General features: G+C 47.4%; 2 protein-coding genes across 2 annotated transcripts in view; both read left to right on the top strand.

Annotated features, from left to right (window-relative positions):
- The window catches only part of LOC144891699 (uncharacterized), a 1,187,956-nt gene that overhangs the window by 814,555 nt on the left and 354,561 nt on the right, over window positions 1-18,840 (top strand). The window lies entirely within an intron of this gene.
- TOMM22 (translocase of outer mitochondrial membrane 22) lies at window positions 2,469-18,190 on the top strand. Its single transcript, XM_068112208.2, has 4 exons — window positions 2,469-2,745; window positions 10,490-10,608; window positions 16,603-16,720; window positions 18,007-18,190. Exons 1-4 carry the CDS (start codon window positions 2,683-2,685, stop codon window positions 18,070-18,072), a joined length of 366 nt encoding a protein of 121 aa, XP_067968309.1. The 5' UTR covers window positions 2,469-2,682; the 3' UTR covers window positions 18,073-18,190.

The following is an 18,840-nucleotide window of genomic DNA, read 5'->3' as shown; positions in this document are numbered from 1 at the left end:
GTTCACCACCATCTCTTATCTTCCCCCATCCAAAACCTTGATCTTTTCTACCCCCGCTAATTTCACCCCAATTCCACTTTTTTGAAATACCAACTTCTGTCCTGGAAGTCCTTGGTGTCCTTGTGTTTTATACTTCTCCCACCCCCCCGCCCCCTCCTTCCCACGCCTCCTCCCCCCAAGCCCTCTCCCTTCCACACATCTCCCTGCTCTCAAATGTTGTGTTTGTGTGCTTCCCCTTCTCTCCCCATCTTGTTTTCCACTCCCTCTTTTTATATATTTTGTTTGTCTGGTTGATTTGTTTGTGAAGTAAATGTTAGCTCTTTCACGAGCCTCGATTCAGTATACAAAAAAAAAAAGCGACGGCATAAGAACATCCCACATTGTTAATGCATATTTAACAAATATTTATCAATTTTTATGCAGCAATACTAAATGCAAACATGTTTGCATTTTCATTAATAATTGAAAATTATTAATGTGAAATTTTATTATTTAATTTTTTTTTTTAATTAAAGTTGAAATATTTTATTATTATTTTATTCTTTTTATTATATTCTATTATATTTTTGGAATTTTATTTATGAAAGAAAGTGAAATTTCATTAATAAATTCATTTGATCTCATCGGAGTGGCAGTTTTAAGGTGTTCTTTACACCTGGAAATAAACACAAGTACTTGGTCGGGTAGGTAAGCATCTTTATTAGAACAAAAATGCAATTTTGGCTGATATACGTGATTATAATGAAGAGTGATGGGGCAAAAACTGGTAAAACGCGATGCTGAGGTCAACGACCTCAAGGTCACCAGAGGTCAGATACAAATTGCTTCCACGTCTGAAATAAAACCTTGGGGTATGTAGATTATATGCTGAAACTTTCATGCTTTAGTCATAAAATGCGCAATTGGTTTGCCCACCTGCCCCACTATTAGTACATATTGTTACGGATCGCGGATTAGATGTTATTTACCGAGCGGTGGTATTGCCGCGACCTAACAATTCCCCCGATTCTTCCCCAACTCACCCGATTCCACCCGACGTTGACCAAGTCGCGCTATGCTAAATCAATGATTTGGAAAGGACACAACGACTGGGATAAATGAAACGACACAAGGGGGTACAGTTCTCAAGACCTCCGGAGGAGGATATAATTGGTGGGGGAGAAAAGGGGTAGATTACAAGGTAATGAGGTAAAGCACAGAAGAGATAGGCACTTAAACACAATCTTATCCATCCCAGACAGACCACAGACAAACGGAACAAGACTGACTTACACAGGGATTGATGGCAGGGAAGGACAGGCAGTCGATAGCACAAGGTGCACCTTGGCTCAGGGACAGGATACAGCTCAGTCTTTGGGAGGTCTCTCGGCGCTCGGAGGGTGCGTCCTTTCTCCTTCAGCTCTGCGCGCATCTGACGTCACCTCCCTCTTCCTGCGCATGCTCAGCGGGGAGTGACACGCCCTCGGCTCGTTGGCTCCGCCCCAGATGGGATCGGTCCGCCGCTTCTATTGGGTGCGGGGGGTTACCGGGCTCCGCCCTTGACGAGGAGCTGACAGCGAGCCCCTACGTGGTAACCCCGTCGAGCACATGCTCGATGGCGGCTCGTTGGAAAGGCTTGGTGCCCTTTCAACACCCCCTACCAACCAAGCCGGAGTGAGGACGCACACTCCCCGCGCCGCCGCCGCTGTTGTTGTTGTTGTTGTTGTACCATGAGGAAGAGCTGCGGGGAGGTATTGGGAGGTCCTAAACTTCCTAACGGTGCCATACAATCACATTCTGGTGCAACGAAGAGTCAGAATTAATGGAAACGAGTCCTTAACTGACATAGACTAAGAAGAACTAGCAAGATGTCCTATAGTTGTCTACGTGAGATGCGGTGGACCTGGATGCGACATTTAATGGGGGAAATAGGGGGAGGTCGGGTCTACAGAGTGTTGTTTACAGGAAATGGGACTAGGGAATGGGGGATTGGGGATAGTTGGGAAGTATGGAGGAAATAGGGGAATATTTACAAGCGGATTTGGATGGATGCCAATCTCATATCCGCAACAATATGAAGACTTGAGTGCAAGAAGTAGTTGAGTCACATTTTTGGGCAAAGTGAGTTAGAAGCAGGAACTCAATCTACAGTATGGTAACAATCGAAATCTGCAGTAATTTTACATGGTGTTACTTTTGATGTTACTTCTTCCACTCAGGTGTTCACGTCCTCTTGCCATGCTGCTGTTCTGGGTCGTGATCTCGAAGCTTTCACAGGCGCTGCGGGTAAAATATGAAGAAAGAGTAAGAAAATACACGGTCGAATGGATATAAAACTCCATTGCTGTTTCATATGCAGCCTCTGGTTGCTGGTTGCATCATTTTCCAGGAGCGCTGCCGTGCTGCTGATGCAGTGCCCCTGTTACCACCAGAGGGGCGGAGACAAGGAGTTGGCTTCACCTGACCTTGGAAAGAGGGCGTGTCCCTGCGCCGTGACACGGTGGACGTTTACAGTCGAATCTGCGGGACAACGGTAATCGTGTCATCAGACAGAATTGCGATCACCTCCTCTTCCTACAGCTCGGCGCTCCGACACTATCGAGGACAAATTGCTTTTCATACGTTTCACCTCGAAATAGTCATTCAAACGTGATGATCCGGAAACGCCTCGTGATTGGTCCCAGAAACGTCACGTGAGCAGGTATGGCGGCTGGGGATGAAGACTCTGCTCGTTGCAGGGCGAACGAGGATGAGGATGAAGATGATGTGAGTCAAAGAGAATTAGGACATACCGTACTGTAGCTCTAGTTAGACACTTATTTGTCGATTATGAAGATGATTCGTCATAAGAACGCGGATTCACGTGGTCATCGGCTTTGCCTTACCGTACTGGAATTACGTCACGGACACTATCCGCGTGTTTTGTGCTTTCGTTTCGGCCCCCTTACAGCACGTGGACTATAGGTAGCCTATTAATATTAAGGAACGTTCACCGATTAATATAAAGTAATGCTTCAATGCACGCTTTGTGTGCTCCAAAGACGGTCTGTCCTCCACCACAAAGTGCGTCTCTCGGATGGATGTTAAGCCGGGTGTCCCGTCTGCTAGCGTTCGTACGATGGCTGTTGAGGATCCCAGGGCGTTTCATGAAGAAAAGGCGAGAATTTCGTCCGAATCTGTCCACAACTTCTGCAGATATCTGATAACAAAGACACGAGGATGAAAACATAGCATCCGTCCACCTTCGGTGATGAAGTTAAAAATTAGGGCTTCGCACAATGGTGACCGAGAGCCAACCTCGATGTTTGTCCGTGCTCTGTCGTTTTAAAATGCTGAACATCGAGCAGGAAAGCAGCACGTTCCATTTTTGATGCTTGATTATGAGGGCCGTGGATTTAACCACCAACCGCCCACACTCGGAGCAGACAGTCTAGTCTAATAATTACACCACCGAGGCTGGTATAAGAGAGAGAGAGATATGCAGAGGGGGACGGACAGATATGCAGAGGGGGACGGACAGATATGCAGAGGGGGACGGACAGATATGCAGAGGGGGGCGGACAGATATGCAGAGGGGGACGGACAGATATGCAGAGGGGGACGGACAGATATGCAGAGGGGGACGGACAGATATGCAGAGGGGGACGGACAGATATGCAGAGGGGGACGGACAGATATGCAGAGGGGGACGGACAGATATGCAGAGGGGGACGGACAGATATGCAGAGGGGGACGGACAGATATGCAGAGGGGGACGGACAGATATGCAGAGGGGGACGGACAGATATGCAGAGGGGGACGGACAGATATGCAGAGGGGGACGGACAGATATGCAGAGGGGGACGGACAGATATGCAGAGGGGGACGGACAGATATGCAGAGGGGGACGGACAGATATGCAGAGGGGGACGGACAGATATGCAGAGGGGGACGGACAGATATGCAGAGGGGGACGGACAGATATGCAGAGGGGGACGGACAGGTATGCAGAGGGGGACGGACAGGTATGCAGAGGGGGACGGACTGGTATGCAGAGGGGGACGGACAGGTATGCAGAGGGGGACGGACAGGTATGCAGAGGGGGACGGACAGGTATGCAGAGGGGGACGGACAGGTATGCAGAGGGGGACGGACAGGTATGCAGAGGGGGACGGACAGGTATGCAGAGGGGGACGGACAGGTATGCAGAGGGGGACGGACAGGTATGCAGAGGGGGACGGACAGGTATGCAGAGGGGGACGGACAGGTATGCAGAGGGGGACGGACAGGTATGCAGAGGGGGACGGACAGGTATGCAGAGGGGGACGGACAGGTATGCAGAGGGGGACGGACAGGTATGCAGAGGGGGACGGACAGGTATGCAGAGGGGGACGGACATGTATGCAGAGGGGGACGGACATGTATGCAGAGGGGGACGGACATGTATGCAGAGGGGGACGGACATGTATGCAGAGGGGGACGGACAGGTATGCAGAGGGGGACGGACAGGTATGCAGAGGGGGACGGACAGGTATGCAGAGGGGGACGGACAGGTATGCAGAGGGGGACGGACAGGTATGCAGAGGGGGACGGACAGGTATGCAGAGGGGGACGGACAGGTATGCAGAGGGGGACGGACAGGTATGCAGAGGGGGACGGACAGGTATGCAGAGGGGGACGGACAGGTATGCAGAGGGGGACGGACAGGTATGCAGAGGGGGACGGACAGGTATGCAGAGGGGGACGGACAGGTATGCAGAGGGGGACGGACAGGTATGCAGAGGGGGACGGACAGGTATGCAGAGGGGGACGGACAGGTATGCAGAGGGGCGTGGACAGGTATGGAGAGGGGGTGAAGTCGATATGGAGAGGGGGTGAAGTCGATATGGAGAGGGGGTGAAGTCGATATGGAGAGGGGGTGAAGTCGATATGGAGAGGGGGTGAAGTCGATATGGAGAGGGGGTGAAGTCGATATGGAGAGGGGGTGAAGTCGATATGGAGAGGGGGTGAAGTCGATATGGAGAGGGGGTGAAGTCGATATGGAGAGGGGGTGAAGTCGATATGGAGAGGGGGTGAAGTCGATATGGAGAGGGGGTGAAGTCGATATGGAGAGGGGGTGAAGTCGATATGGAGAGGGGGTGAAGTCGATATGGAGAGGGGGTGAAGTCGATATGGAGAGGGGGTGAAGTCGATATGGAGAGGGGGTGAAGTCGATATGGAGAGGGGGTGAAGTCGATATGGAGAGGGGGTGAAGTCGATATGGAGAGGGGGTGAAGTCGATATGGAGAGGGGGTGAAGTCGATATGGAGAGGGGGTGAAGTCGATATGGAGAGGGGGTGAAGTCGATATGGAGAGGGGGTGAAGTCGATATGGAGAGGGGGTGAAGTAGCTATGGAGAGGGGGTGAAGTAGCTATGGAGAGGGGGTGAAGTAGCTATGGAGAGGGGGTGAAGTAGCTATGGAGAGGGGGTGAAGTCGATATGGAGAGGGGGTGAAGTCGATATGGAGAGGGGGTGAAGTCGATATGGAGAGGGGGTGAAGTCGATATGGAGAGGGGGTGAAGTAGTTATGGAGAGGGGGTGAAGTCGATATGGAGAGGGGGTGAAGTCGATATGGAGAGGGGGTGAAGTCGATATGGAGAGGGGGTGAAGTCGATATGGAGAGGGGGTGAAGTCGATATGGAGAGGGGGTGAAGTCGATATGGAGAGGGGGTGAAGTCGATATGGAGAGGGGGTGAAGTCGATATGGAGAGGGGGTGAAGTCGATATGGAGAGGGGGTGAAGTCGATATGGAGAGGGGGTGAAGTCGATATGGAGAGGGGGTGAAGTCGATATGGAGAGGGGGTGAAGTCGATATGGAGAGGGGGTGAAGTCGATATGGAGAGGGGGTGAAGTCGATATGGAGAGGGGGTGAAGTCGATATGGAGAGGGGGTGAAGTCGATATGGAGAGGGGGTGAAGTCGATATGGAGAGGGGGTGAAGTCGATATGGAGAGGGGGTGAAGTAGCTATGGAGAGGGGGTGAAGTAGCTATGGAGAGGGGGTGAAGTAGCTATGGAGAGGGGGTGAAGTAGCTATGGAGAGGGGGTGAAGTAGCTATGGAGAGGGGGTGAAGTCGATATGGAGAGGGGGTGAAGTCGATATGGAGAGGGGGTGAAGTCGATATGGAGAGGGGGTGAAGTCGATATGGGGAGGGGGTGAAGTCGATATGGAGAGGGGGTGAAGTCGATATGGAGAGGGGGTGAAGTAGCTATGGAGAGGGGGTGAAGTCGATATGGAGAGGGGGTGAAGTCGATATGGAGAGGGGGTGAAGTCGATATGGAGAGGGGGTGAAGTCGATATGGGGAGGGGGTGAAGTCGATATGGAGAGGGGGTGAAGTCGATATGGAGAGGGGGTGAAGTAGCTATGGAGAGGGGGTGAAGTAGCTATGGAGAGGGGGTGAAGTAGCTATGGAGAGGGGGTGAAGTAGCTATGGAGAGGGGGTGAAGTAGCTATGGAGAGGGGGTGAAGTAGCTATGGAGAGGGGGTGAAGTAGCTATGGAGAGGGGGTGAAGTAGCTATGGAGAGGGGGTGAAGTAGCTATGGAGAGGGGGTGAAGTAGCTATGGAGAGGGGGTGAAGTAGCTATGGAGAGGGGGTGAAGTAGCTATGGAGAGGGGGTGAAGTAGCTATGGAGAGGGGGTGAAGTAGCCATGGCGAGGGGGTGAAGTAGCTATGGAGAGGGGGTGAAGTAGCTATGGAGAGGGGGTGAAGTAGCTATGGAGAGGGGGTGAAGTAGCTATGGAGAGGGGGTGAAGTAGCCATGGAGAGGGGGTGAAGTAGCCATGGCGAGGGGGTGAAGTAGCTATGGAGAGGGGGTGAACTAGATATGGAGAGGGGGTGAACTAGATATGGAGAGGGGGTGAAGTCGATATGGAGAGGGGGTGAAGTCGATATGGAGAGGGGGTGAAGTCGATATGGAGAGGGGGTGAAGTCGATATGGAGAGGGGGTGAAGTCGATATGGAGAGGGGGTGAAGTCGATATGGAGAGGGGGTGAAGTCGATATGGAGAGGGGGTGAAGTCGATATGGAGAGGGGGTGAAGTCGATATGGAGAGGGGGTGAAGTCGATATGGAGAGGGGGTGAAGTCGATATGGAGAGGGGGTGAAGTCGATATGGAGAGGGGGTGAAGTCGATATGGAGAGGGGGTGAAGTCGATATGGAGAGGGGGTGAAGTCGATATGGAGAGGGGGTGAAGTCGATATGGAGAGGGGGTGAAGTCGATATGGAGAGGGGGTGAAGTCGATATGGAGAGGGGGTGAAGTCGATATGGAGAGGGGGTGAAGTCGATATGGAGAGGGGGTGAAGTCGATATGGAGAGGGGGTGAAGTCGATATGGAGAGGGGTGAAGTAGTTATGGAGAGGGGGTGAAGTCGATATGGAGAGGGGGTGAAGTCGATATGGAGAGGGGGTGAAGTCGATATGGGGAGGGGGTGAAGTCGATATGGAGAGGGTGTGAAGTCGATATGGAGAGGGGGTGAAGTCGATATGGAGAGGGGGTGAAGTCGATATGGAGAGGGGGTGAAGTCGATATGGAGAGGGGGTGAAGTCGATATGGAGAGGGGGTGAAGTCGATATGGAGAGGGGGTGAAGTCGATATGGAGAGGGGGTGAAGTCGATATGGAGAGGGGGTGAAGTCGATATGGAGAGGGGGTGAAGTCGATATGGAGAGGGGGTGAAGTCGATATGGAGAGGGGGTGAAGTCGATATGGAGAGGGGGTGAAGTCGATATGGAGAGGGGGTGAAGTCGATATGGAGAGGGGGTGAAGTCGATATGGAGAGGGGGTGAAGTCGATATGGAGAGGGGGTGAAGTCGATATGGAGAGGGGGTGAAGTCGATATGGAGAGGGGGTGAAGTCGATATGGAGAGGGGGTGAAGTCGATATGGAGAGGGGGTGAAGTAGTTATGGAGAGGGGGTGAAGTAGTTATGGAGAGGGGGTGAAGTAGCTATGGAGAGGGGGTGAAGTAGCTATGGAGAGGGGGTGAAGTAGCTATGGAGAGGGGGTGAAGTAGCTATGGAGAGGGGGTGAAGTCGATATGGAGAGGGGGTGAAGTCGATATGGAGAGGGGGTGAAATCGATATGGAGAGGGGGTGAAGTCGATATGGAGAGGGGGTGAAGTCGATATGGAGAGGGGGTGAAGTCGATATGGAGAGGGGGTGAAGTCGATATGGAGAGGGGGTGAAGTCGATATGGAGAGGGGGTGAAGTCGATATGGAGAGGGGGTGAAGTCGATATGGAGAGGGGGTGAAGTCGATATGGAGAGGGGGTGAAGTCGATATGGAGAGGGGGTGAAGTCGATATGGAGAGGGGGTGAAGTCGATATGGAGAGGGGGTGAAGTCGATATGGAGAGGGGGTGAAGTCGATATGGAGAGGGGGTGAAGTCGATATGGAGAGGGGGTGAAGTAGCTATGGAGAGGGGGTGAAGTAGCTATGGAGAGGGGGTGAAGTAGCTATGGAGAGGGGGTGAAGTAGCTATGGAGAGGGGGTGAAGTCGATATGGAGAGGGGGTGAAGTCGATATGGAGAGGGGGTGAAGTCGATATGGAGAGGGGGTGAAGTCGATATGGAGAGGGGGTGAAGTCGATATGGAGAGGGGGTGAAGTCGATATGGAGAGGGGGTGAAGTCGATATGGAGAGGGGGTGAAGTCGATATGGAGAGGGGGTGAAGTAGTTATGGAGAGGGGGTGAAGTAGCTATGGAGAGGGGGTGAAGTAGCTATGGAGAGGGGGTGAAGTAGCTATGGAGAGGGGGTGAAGTAGCTATGGAGAGGGGGTGAAGTAGCTATGGAGAGGGGGTGAAGTAGCTATGGAGAGGGGGTGAAGTAGCTATGGAGAGGGGGTGAAGTAGCTATGGAGAGGGGGTGAAGTAGCTATGGAGAGGGGGTGAAGTAGCTATGGAGAGGGGGTGAAGTAGCTATGGAGAGGGGGTGAAGTAGCTATGGAGAGGGGGTGAAGTAGCTATGGAGAGGGGGTGAAGTAGCTATGGAGAGGGGGTGAAGTAGCTATGGAGAGGGGGTGAACTAGATATGGAGAGGGGGTGAACTAGATATGGAGAGGGGGTGAAGTCGATATGGAGAGGGGGTGAAGTCGATATGGAGAGGGGGTGAAGTCGATATGGAGAGGGGGTGAAGTCGATATGGAGAGGGGGTGAAGTCGATATGGAGAGGGGGTGAAGTCGATATGGAGAGGGGGTGAAGTCGATATGGAGAGGGGGTGAAGTCGATATGGAGAGGGGGTGAAGTCGATATGGAGAGGGGGTGAAGTCGATATGGAGAGGGGGTGAAGTCGATATGGAGAGGGGGTGAAGTCGATATGGAGAGGGGGTGAAGTCGATATGGAGAGGGGGTGAAGTCGATATGGAGAGGGGGTGAAGTCGATATGGAGAGGGGGTGAAGTCGATATGGAGAGGGGGTGAAGTCGATATGGAGAGGGGGTGAAGTCGATATGGAGAGGGGGTGAAGTCGATATGGAGAGGGGGTGAAGTCGATATGGAGAGGGGGTGAAGTCGATATGGAGAGGGGGTGAAGTCGATATGGAGAGGGGGTGAAGTCGATATGGAGAGGGGGTGAAGTAGATATGGAGAGGGGGTGAAGTAGTTATGGAGAGGGGGTGAAGTCGATATGGAGAGGCAGAGAGAAACATGGGGAGAGACAGGCAGGATGGAGATTGTTAGGTGGAATGATGGAGTGGTAAGAAGGCAGATGTATTCATTCAGCAGAATGATGGAGAGGTACTCTCCCCCTCTCCATATCTGTAGATTGTGAATGAAGATCCATTCCCTTCGTTCGTATCCAGGAAAATGGAGTCGACGTTGTTACCGGCTCAGGATTTGGTGTGAAATTATTTATTGGGTGGTTGTACTCCCTCGTGCTTTAATTTGCGTGGACTCCAATTTGGTTTAATGATCCCGGTAGTGAAACCATATCTCATTACCAGTTACCAGGCAGGTGATAAAGTGGGGTGAATTCCGCGTTGAACAGTTCAAGAATCTCGCAACATGTTTTCAGCTATTGCTGTTGATTGTGAGTGTTGAAATTTCGTCAGACCAAACTTGCTGAGACCTTGGACATGCCTCAGCGTTGTTTATGGTGATGTTGAAAATACTATCTTTATAAAAAGAAAATAGCCCCGTGGGGGCCTGATGGTTATTTCCCCACAGTTTCTGGGAATAATATTTTTAAATTCACTGAATTTGAGGTGAAATTCCCAATTTGGGCAAAACTCCCTTAAATGGCCGGATCCAGGATGGGGAGCACAACCCCATGAGATCTTGCTGTCCTGATGCATCATACTAAATTTGGTCCATATCGGTCAGGTAGTTTGTGAGAAGATATTTTCGTCAAATGCTAACGGATGTACGTACGGCCGGACACCAGGACCCATCCTGAGGTTATCTCGGAGAAATGGTTTCCCTGCAAATGTTTGTTTGGTTTCTTCATACGTGACAGTTATGAAAATCTCTCCACCGTGCAATGTTGCGTTGTGTGTTGCAGTTGGATGAGACTTTGTCCGAACGCTTGTGGGGTCTCACCGAGATGTTTCCAGCGAAGGTTTGCAGAGCAGCTGCAACATCTGCTCGCTTTACCATGTCGTCCACTCAATGCTTATACAGGTAGAGGGACGTCGTCGGTGCACACTGTACATGGCATGGTACAATAATACAAGCTTGTTGACTACAACAACAACAACATGCATTTTAAAGGCCATTTCCCCTGCTAGAGCGGGGGTTAGCCTTGCAGTCCCCATGACAATCTTCTCCATTTTGCCCTATTTTCTGCATCTCTCCTTGTTAACCCCCTTGCCCGCATTTCTTCTTCCACCATCTTTAGCCAAGTCTTTCTCGGTCTTCCCCGTCCTCTGCTTCCTTCTACATTCATTTCCATCACTCTTCTCAACCAGTCACTTTCATCCTTCCTCAACACATGACCAAACCATCTCAACCTGTTCCTCTTCACAGCATCAATCACAGGCTCTATTCCCATCATCTTTCGCAATTCATCATTTGTCTTCCTCTCTCTCAACGATACTCCACACATCCACCGAACCATTCGCATTTCCACCCTTTCCAACCTTCGTTGCTGCTCTACGTTCATTACCCATGTCTCGCTCCCATAAATCATAACACTTCTCACACATGCGGCATACACCTTTCCCTTCAGCTTCAGCGACACTCCCCTCCTCATCAGCACGCCACTCAGTTCCCGAAACTTCTTCCATGCACATCTCACTCGAGCAACCGTTGCCGAGTCTGATCCACCTTCTCCATTCAGCATGTCTCCGAGGTAGCAAAATGTTTTCACACCTTCCAGCTTCACACCGTCTCCAAGATCCAACTCAACATTTCCTCCATCTGCAGCTCCCTCTGTGCACACCTTACATTTGAATGTAGCTGCCACACTGGTTAATGACCCTCTCAGACCACTACATTTTTGATGAACCCACTCAGCGCACATTGTACATTGAATGGAGTTCACTCCGACACCCTTCCTGCACACAGCACAGGGCCACTTCCCAGTTCTTTCCACCTCACCACATGCTTTACCACTTGCCATCACCTTCGTCTTTCCGATATTCACCTTCAGACCTTTTGTCTCCATACATTCCTTCCACGTGTTCATCTTTTCCTTCAGTCCATCCATACTTTCCGCAATCAACACTAGATCATCTGCATACAACTCCCACGGTAAACCCTCCTTTACGTTCTGAGCCAGCACCTCCATGACAGCTACAAATAGTAGTGGACTTAGTACCGACCCCTGATGCACTCCCACCTTCACCTCAAACTCACCACTGTTCCCGTCCTTCGTCCTTACAGCTGTGCATGCTCTTTTGTACATTGCCATCACTACTCTGATCAACCATTCCTCCACTCCTAACTTCCTCAATGCCCATGTCAATACTATATTAGGGGGATATTACTATATCAGGGGGATATTACTATATTAGAGGGATATTACTATATCAGGGGGATATTACTATATCAGGGGGATATTACTATATCAGGGGGATATTACTATATCAGGGGGATATTACTATATTAGGTGGATATTACTATATTAGGGGGATATTACTATATTAGGGGGATATTACTATATCAGGGGGATATTACTATATCAGGGGGATATTACTATATTAGAGGGATATTACTATATTAGGGGGATATTACTATATTAGGGGGATATTACTATATCAGGGGGATATTACTATATCAGGGGGATATTACTATATCAGGGGGATATTACTATATCAGGGGGATATTACTATATTAGGGGGATATTACTATATTAGGGGGATATTACTATATTAGGGGGATATTACTATATTAGGGGGATATTACTATATTAGGGGGATATTACTATATTAGGGGGATATTACTATATTAGGGGGATATTACTATATTAGGGGGATATTACTATATCAGGGGGATATTACTATATCAGGGGGATATTACTATATCAGGGGGATATTACTATATTAGGGGGATATTACTATATCAGGGGGATATTACTATATCAGGGGGATATTACTATATTAGGGGGATATTACTATATTAGGGGGATATTACTATATTAGGGGGATATTACTATATTAGGGGGATATTACTATATCAGGGGGATATTACTATATTAGGGGGATATTACTATATCAGGGGGATATTACTATATCAGGGGGATATTACTATATCAGGGGGATATTACTATATTAGGGGGATATTACTATATTAGGGGGATATTACTATATCAGGGGGATATTACTATATTAGGGGGATATTACTATATCAGGGGGATATTACTATATCAGGGGGATATTACTATATTAGGGGGATATTACTATATCAGGGGGATATTACTATATTAGGGGGATATTACTATATTAGGGGGATATTACTATATTAGGGGGATATTACTATATCAGGGGGATATTACTATATTAGGGGGATATTACTATATTAGGGGGATATTACTATATTAGGGGGATGTCTTCCTCTCAATGCCCAAAATGTGATGGAGGTGTTGACTGTTGAATTGAATTCTGGATGAATGAAGAAGAGTGAGGTGATGGAGGGTAAAAAGTCGGTGAACTGACAGAGGTGCAACATTTGGACACACAGAATGCGAGAGAACCATAACCTGGAAGGACGATGGTTCAGTGAGGTAAGGTCATGTGAATGAGGGTTAAAGAAGAAAAGATTAAACGCAGCGATCGGCGATGACATTGATGGTGGTGTCCTGCCTGCTTGAATCCCTGGGGAGAGGAGGGGAGGGGGGGGGGAGAGAGCATTATTTTTATTAGCCTCAGCAAGGCAGTCCCATCAAGGTAAGGAACAGAGTGGTAGTGTGCAGTAACCCTAGATTTTGGGAATTGAACCATCCTGAAAGGAAGTGTGCATGCTGGAGTTGGGGCAGGATGATGTAAAGGCTGAGAGAGCAGAGGGAGCTCGTCTGTAGGGGATTCGTGGTTTTAAGATGGAAAAAAGCAGAGTTGACTGACCTGCTTATGATGCGGCCGCAAGGCCATGCTTTGGCGCGGTGGCCCCCTGAGCCCATATGACATTGTTCTTTGGGCAAAGTCATTGTAAGCTGTGGGTCATTCTGGGTTTTTTCAATGAATGACTGAGGAGGATGTCCAATCTGCAGCTGGTTTTGCATGACAGCTTTGTAGTCAGGTTCACTATGTTAACAAATATAATTTCGTTCAAATTTTTGGGAGATTAGCAAAACTATACATTTTTGGAATATTCAGAGCATGAGGAATCCAAAAATTAATGTTTACATTTGCGTAGACACCTTTGCGAAAATGACACTCAGGACAGTGATGAAGATAGTCAGGTTCACTATGTTAACAAATATAATTTCTTTCAAAAATTTGGGATTAGCAAACCTGTACATTGTTGGAATCTTCAGAGCGTGGAGAATCCGAAAATCCATGTTGGCATTTGCACAGACACCTGCATGGCCGCCATTTTGGATTTTTAAAATGGCCGCCATAAAATACATATTTTGCGCGATCTCGGCTTCTCGTCAACCTAGAGACTTAATTAAATATGCTAATCCTATGTTTTCTGGGTCAAGGAATCCAATAAAGGCCTCAAAATAGTGCTCAGGATTATAGAAAAGCAACAAACAAAGGTAATTGAAAACCATTGTCTTTATATTTGTGATATAATTGTATTAAATAATACATGATATTGCAAGTCCTTTGAAGTTATAGGTTGTTATAGGAAGTTATAGGTAGTATCAGATTGAACTATAAGTCCTATACACAGGATCTACGAGGTCTATACCGTTCAGGAATATGCTTTTACAGATCTTCATCACTGTCCTGAGTGTCATTTTCGCAAAGGTGTCTCCGCAAATGTAAACATTAATTTTTGGATTACTCATGCTCTGAATATTCCAAAAATGTATAGTTTTGCTAATCTCCAAAAATTTTGAACGAAAAAACATAGTGAATCTGACTATTGATACCTTGTTCTGCCTCAGAGAGATCTTGGCTGATGGTGAAACCTAGACGTTCAATGTCTCCTTGTGGATGACCATCAAAGTAGATAGGATGATCCTTCCAGAGCGACAGGGAGAGACGGAGATTTTCCAGGAACTAATATATTCCACTTACTACACCGACCAGCAACTAATGATTTCCAGACTCTGCAGTCTGCCTCGTGGTGTGATGTGCTGCGTGACACAATGTCGAGGAGTCTGTAAAAAGAATGATTTAGAGCATTAGAGGTCATTAATACAGATGAGGAATGAAACAGCCCAATACACTATATTGGGCAGCTGCCATTTTGAGAAGAGGAAGTGAAGAAGAGTATGAGGAGAGGAGAGGGGGTTCCATTGATAGAGATGCGATGATTGCGCAAGTTGAGAAAGCCAGGAATGAATGCAGCCATATACGCCATAGGCAGAGATATTAATAAGTGGATCAGGTTGCCAGACTGTGGAATGCCTGAGCTATTATCCTGACCTATTGTGTAAGATTGTTTCATAAATGGCATCCCTTACAGATGTTGTGCAATATCAGAATGAGTTATTTGTCATTCGGGGAGGGGGAGAGTAGTACAATTTGACTCCTTGTGGGGAACAAATCAGTGGCCAGATAGTTCAGAGGGGAGAACATGATCAACTCAGCGATGATGCCCTCCCTCATCTTTTCATGGATGTTTCGATCCAAACACCAATGGGGTTTGGCTCTGTGTGGCTTCAAAAACAGACAGGATCTGGTGCATAGCAAATTCTAACAAACCACTCAACTCCATACTTGCCATCCATAGTTCATTCGTTTCAGTGGAATATGCTTTCTTTAACCAAATGTCTTCCCAACCAGTCCCGTCATTCCATTTTCCTCCTCGCACTCTATTCCCATCTCCCAGGCACCTCTCTATTTTGTTATTTCTCCTTCTCCCACCCTTCTATTCATGTTTTCTATATACTGTAAGACCCCGACATTCACGGGGATATGTGTCTGGAAAATACCGCAAATATCAGGGCAATGTTTCAATGGAAAAATGGGGATAGGTTTCCGGTGCTTCGTGATTAATTAGGGAAAATTTTAATAAGTTTAAGAACACAAATGCACATAAAAAAAAAAAATACGGTAAACCTTTCCAAAAGGTTAGCTCAGTCTTTTGCCACGAGTGTCATGTTACTTTATCAAAAACGAACCGTTTGTTTTCCTTCATTCTTGCATGGTCCCCAAAGCACGTCTTGATTTACACCACATCCCCAAAGTGTGAATCTTGCACCAATCAGCGAGGTTGGTTCACGGTACAGTAAGTAAAAATGAACTTTTATTTTGGATCTAAAATGAAATTCTAACACAAGGACTGCGATGCCAGGATGTTTAAAATTACGCAATTTAAACTCGACGTGTATCTTCGTAAGATAATGCAGAGCGCTGTGTCTTCCTTCAAGGCTTGGCCTCATAGTGGTTAAAACGGCAACTACTTCCGGGATGAAGACGTGCTTTTGGGATCACACACTTCAATCGTGTGCAGACTAAAGGAATCGTTAGACTTAAAACTAAACAGATATATCATTAAATAATCGCTCGGGGTTCCCGATCAAAAATATATGATAAAATAATTGTGCGAGAAACCATTTTGCGCCCGCAGAAAAGTGAAGCACAAGGCGAGGCCGTGAATGTAGTATCAGGTCACATTTTATTAACTGCAAATATGTGGGGTCCGCGAATGTCAAATCTGCGAATGTCAGGTGCAATCCAGTGCAGTTGGAATATTATCCGAGCTGTGTAAATATTGTATTATGTTTTCACATAAGGCATGTTTCATTTATGTAACCTGGGTTATTTTTTATTATTTTCGGGAGTGATTGCGGCAGTGGTCTATGGCCTATACACTGCCCAAATAAAGGGATGGCCAATTTGTGTAATACATGAAGGTTTTGTTGCTGTGTAATTTCGGTTTTAGCCCACGTTTTCAAGGTTGAAAATCCAAAAGGGTCAAAGGTCATTTTGACTGGTTTTTATTCTGCTAGTTTTACCAATGAAATCAACCCAACCCAACAGGTTGTGAAGGAATAATGGACAGGATGTTAGACATCTGTTTTCTTGCCGATAACGATGATACGATTGTTTTGTTGTGCAGTTTTGTGCGATCGGCATTGTGGGTTGGCACCACATCGTTCATGATACTTGTCCTTCCGGTTGTGTTCGAAACTGAGAAACTGCAGCTGGAGCAACAACAAATGCAGCAGCAGAGACAGGTGCATGTTTTGATTTTGTTTGACAGGTGATGGGGTTCAATGTGGGTCCTTCCTTTGCAGGTAGTTGTAACTTAAAAAAAAAAAAATGAAATGTTTATTGGTCTGGTAGGTTTGTAGTGCAAATTCAGTTTGTTTTCAACATACTGTACTACCTTGTGTTTATATAACATTGATTTGGTAGTAAAAACAAAAGGGTGAGGGGTGTAGAGACTGCACAGCTGCCTTATGCTTGGCATGACCTGATATTTTTTGCGAGGGGGGAGAGCGGGGAAGCCAGAGCTCACAGAGGAGTGATCGTAAAGAATAAAATAAATAAGCGAGGACACCCTGACAGCATTGGTGAGTGGTATCGCATTAGTTATCTAATGCCGTAGTATTTTATGGAAAGTTGCAGAAACTGGTAGAACAGGTGCCTAAAGGAGATGATTTAATTATTATGGGAGACTGGTATCACGCATCATGAGTAATACAAGTTAAATTGTAAGCAAAAATGAGGATAAACAGGAAGCTGAAGAAAAACAAAAACCATGGAAGGAAAAGGGGAAATCACAACAGTAGAGACATCATCAAAATGTATGACAGTCAAGAAACAATGATGGCCATCAACCTTCAAGAGTTCAGGAACCATTTTCTGTTTTTCTGCATCAGTAAATGCTGGCAGACAGGTCAAGAGCCTTGCGTATGTATCCTCTAACGAACGGTGGATTATGCAACACCCTGACTGCAACGCACACAAGTGTTCCATTTATTTTTATTTATGTTGAAGGCTCCAGTCACAGGCTATATAGTCCTAATCGAGGCCAGGCCTTAAATATAAGAGAAGAAAAGTGTCTGATGTTTGTTTGCAAGAAAGAGATTAAAGCTAGGCCAGTAGCTCGAGTTTGAATGAGACAGAAAGTAAGACCAGCAATCCTGACACGGAGAGTGTAAGATGGTTTCGGGCACCACTTTAACGCTCCTAAGTCCGAACGGTAGTGCTACCCTGAGCGGTTGCTGTCTACAACCTACAACCTAAAAAATCCAGTCCAACCGGATCTCCTTACTGGATGGCCGTTGGCTCCCGAAGGGAGCTCATCCGCCCTTTAACAAGATGTCACAGTCACCCTCTCCACTGGCAAGCCAGTGAGGGTAGTCCCCTTAGTTGCTGCCTACCAAACCATGCGGAAGGTAGCACTTGGTTACCAGTGGCAGTCAAAGAGAAAACACATGTTAATGTTTGATGGTTTTTTTGGTTTTTTTAAAAGTAATTGTTGACCATTCCCTTTTTGTCTAACCCTCATGCTCAGATCTTGCTCGGCCCAAGTGCAGCCATGTCCAGTCCTCATGCAGTTCCACAGCTTCCCAGATCATGATGCTTGGATGTTGATCTCTGCCCTGTAATGAGAACTATCAGAATAAACTCTTCAGATGTTTTGCAACTAAAATGTTCAGTGTTTGCAAAGTTTAATGGAAATAAACTTTCAACTGCAAGGCCACCGTGTAATTGATGAAGTTCAGGGTGGGTTGGGTCGGGTGGAGTGGGATGATTGAGGGAAGTGTTATATACTATATGTAATTTGAAAAGTGTTTTTGGGTTTGTTTGTCTTCTTTGCATTCCTAAACCGCTGGACAGAATGAGTTGAAAATTGATGATTGTACTCAGGGTATGCAAGGTTTGGTGATAAAGAAAATTCATAGCCCCCGGGGATCAGGGGTGGGTGGGGGGGGGGGCTAGGGGGAGCTGAGAGAGACACAACAATTGTCTTTGTAAACTATAATACTGTATACTGTTTGTGTGTTTCTTTTACTTCTATGCATTCCTGGACCACTGGATGGAATTAGTTGAAAACTGGTTATTGGACACGTGGGGTGCAAGGGCAGGTTTTACGGAGTTTTAAAGAATGAATAGTCCTGGGAGTTAAATGAATAGTCCTGGAAATGTGTCCTGGGAGTGTAAAGGGGAGGGGGGCAGTTGGGGAGGAATCCCAATTCCCCATGTAAATGTAGCGTATACCACCTCCTGGTGTAAGCTGGCATCGCAAGTAACAATTCACATACGTGAATGCATAAAGCATCCTTAAGGAAAGATTTGATGATTTACTTAAATATTTCCTTAAGTTTGCCCTTGAGGACATCGTTAA

The sequence above is a fragment of the Myxine glutinosa genome, chromosome 4 (genome assembly GCF_964187855.1).
Source record: "Myxine glutinosa chromosome 4, kmMyxGlut1.1, whole genome shotgun sequence".
Taxonomy (NCBI): domain Eukaryota; kingdom Metazoa; phylum Chordata; class Myxini; order Myxiniformes; family Myxinidae; genus Myxine; species Myxine glutinosa.
This window is presented reverse-complemented; position numbering and strand designations above follow the sequence as displayed.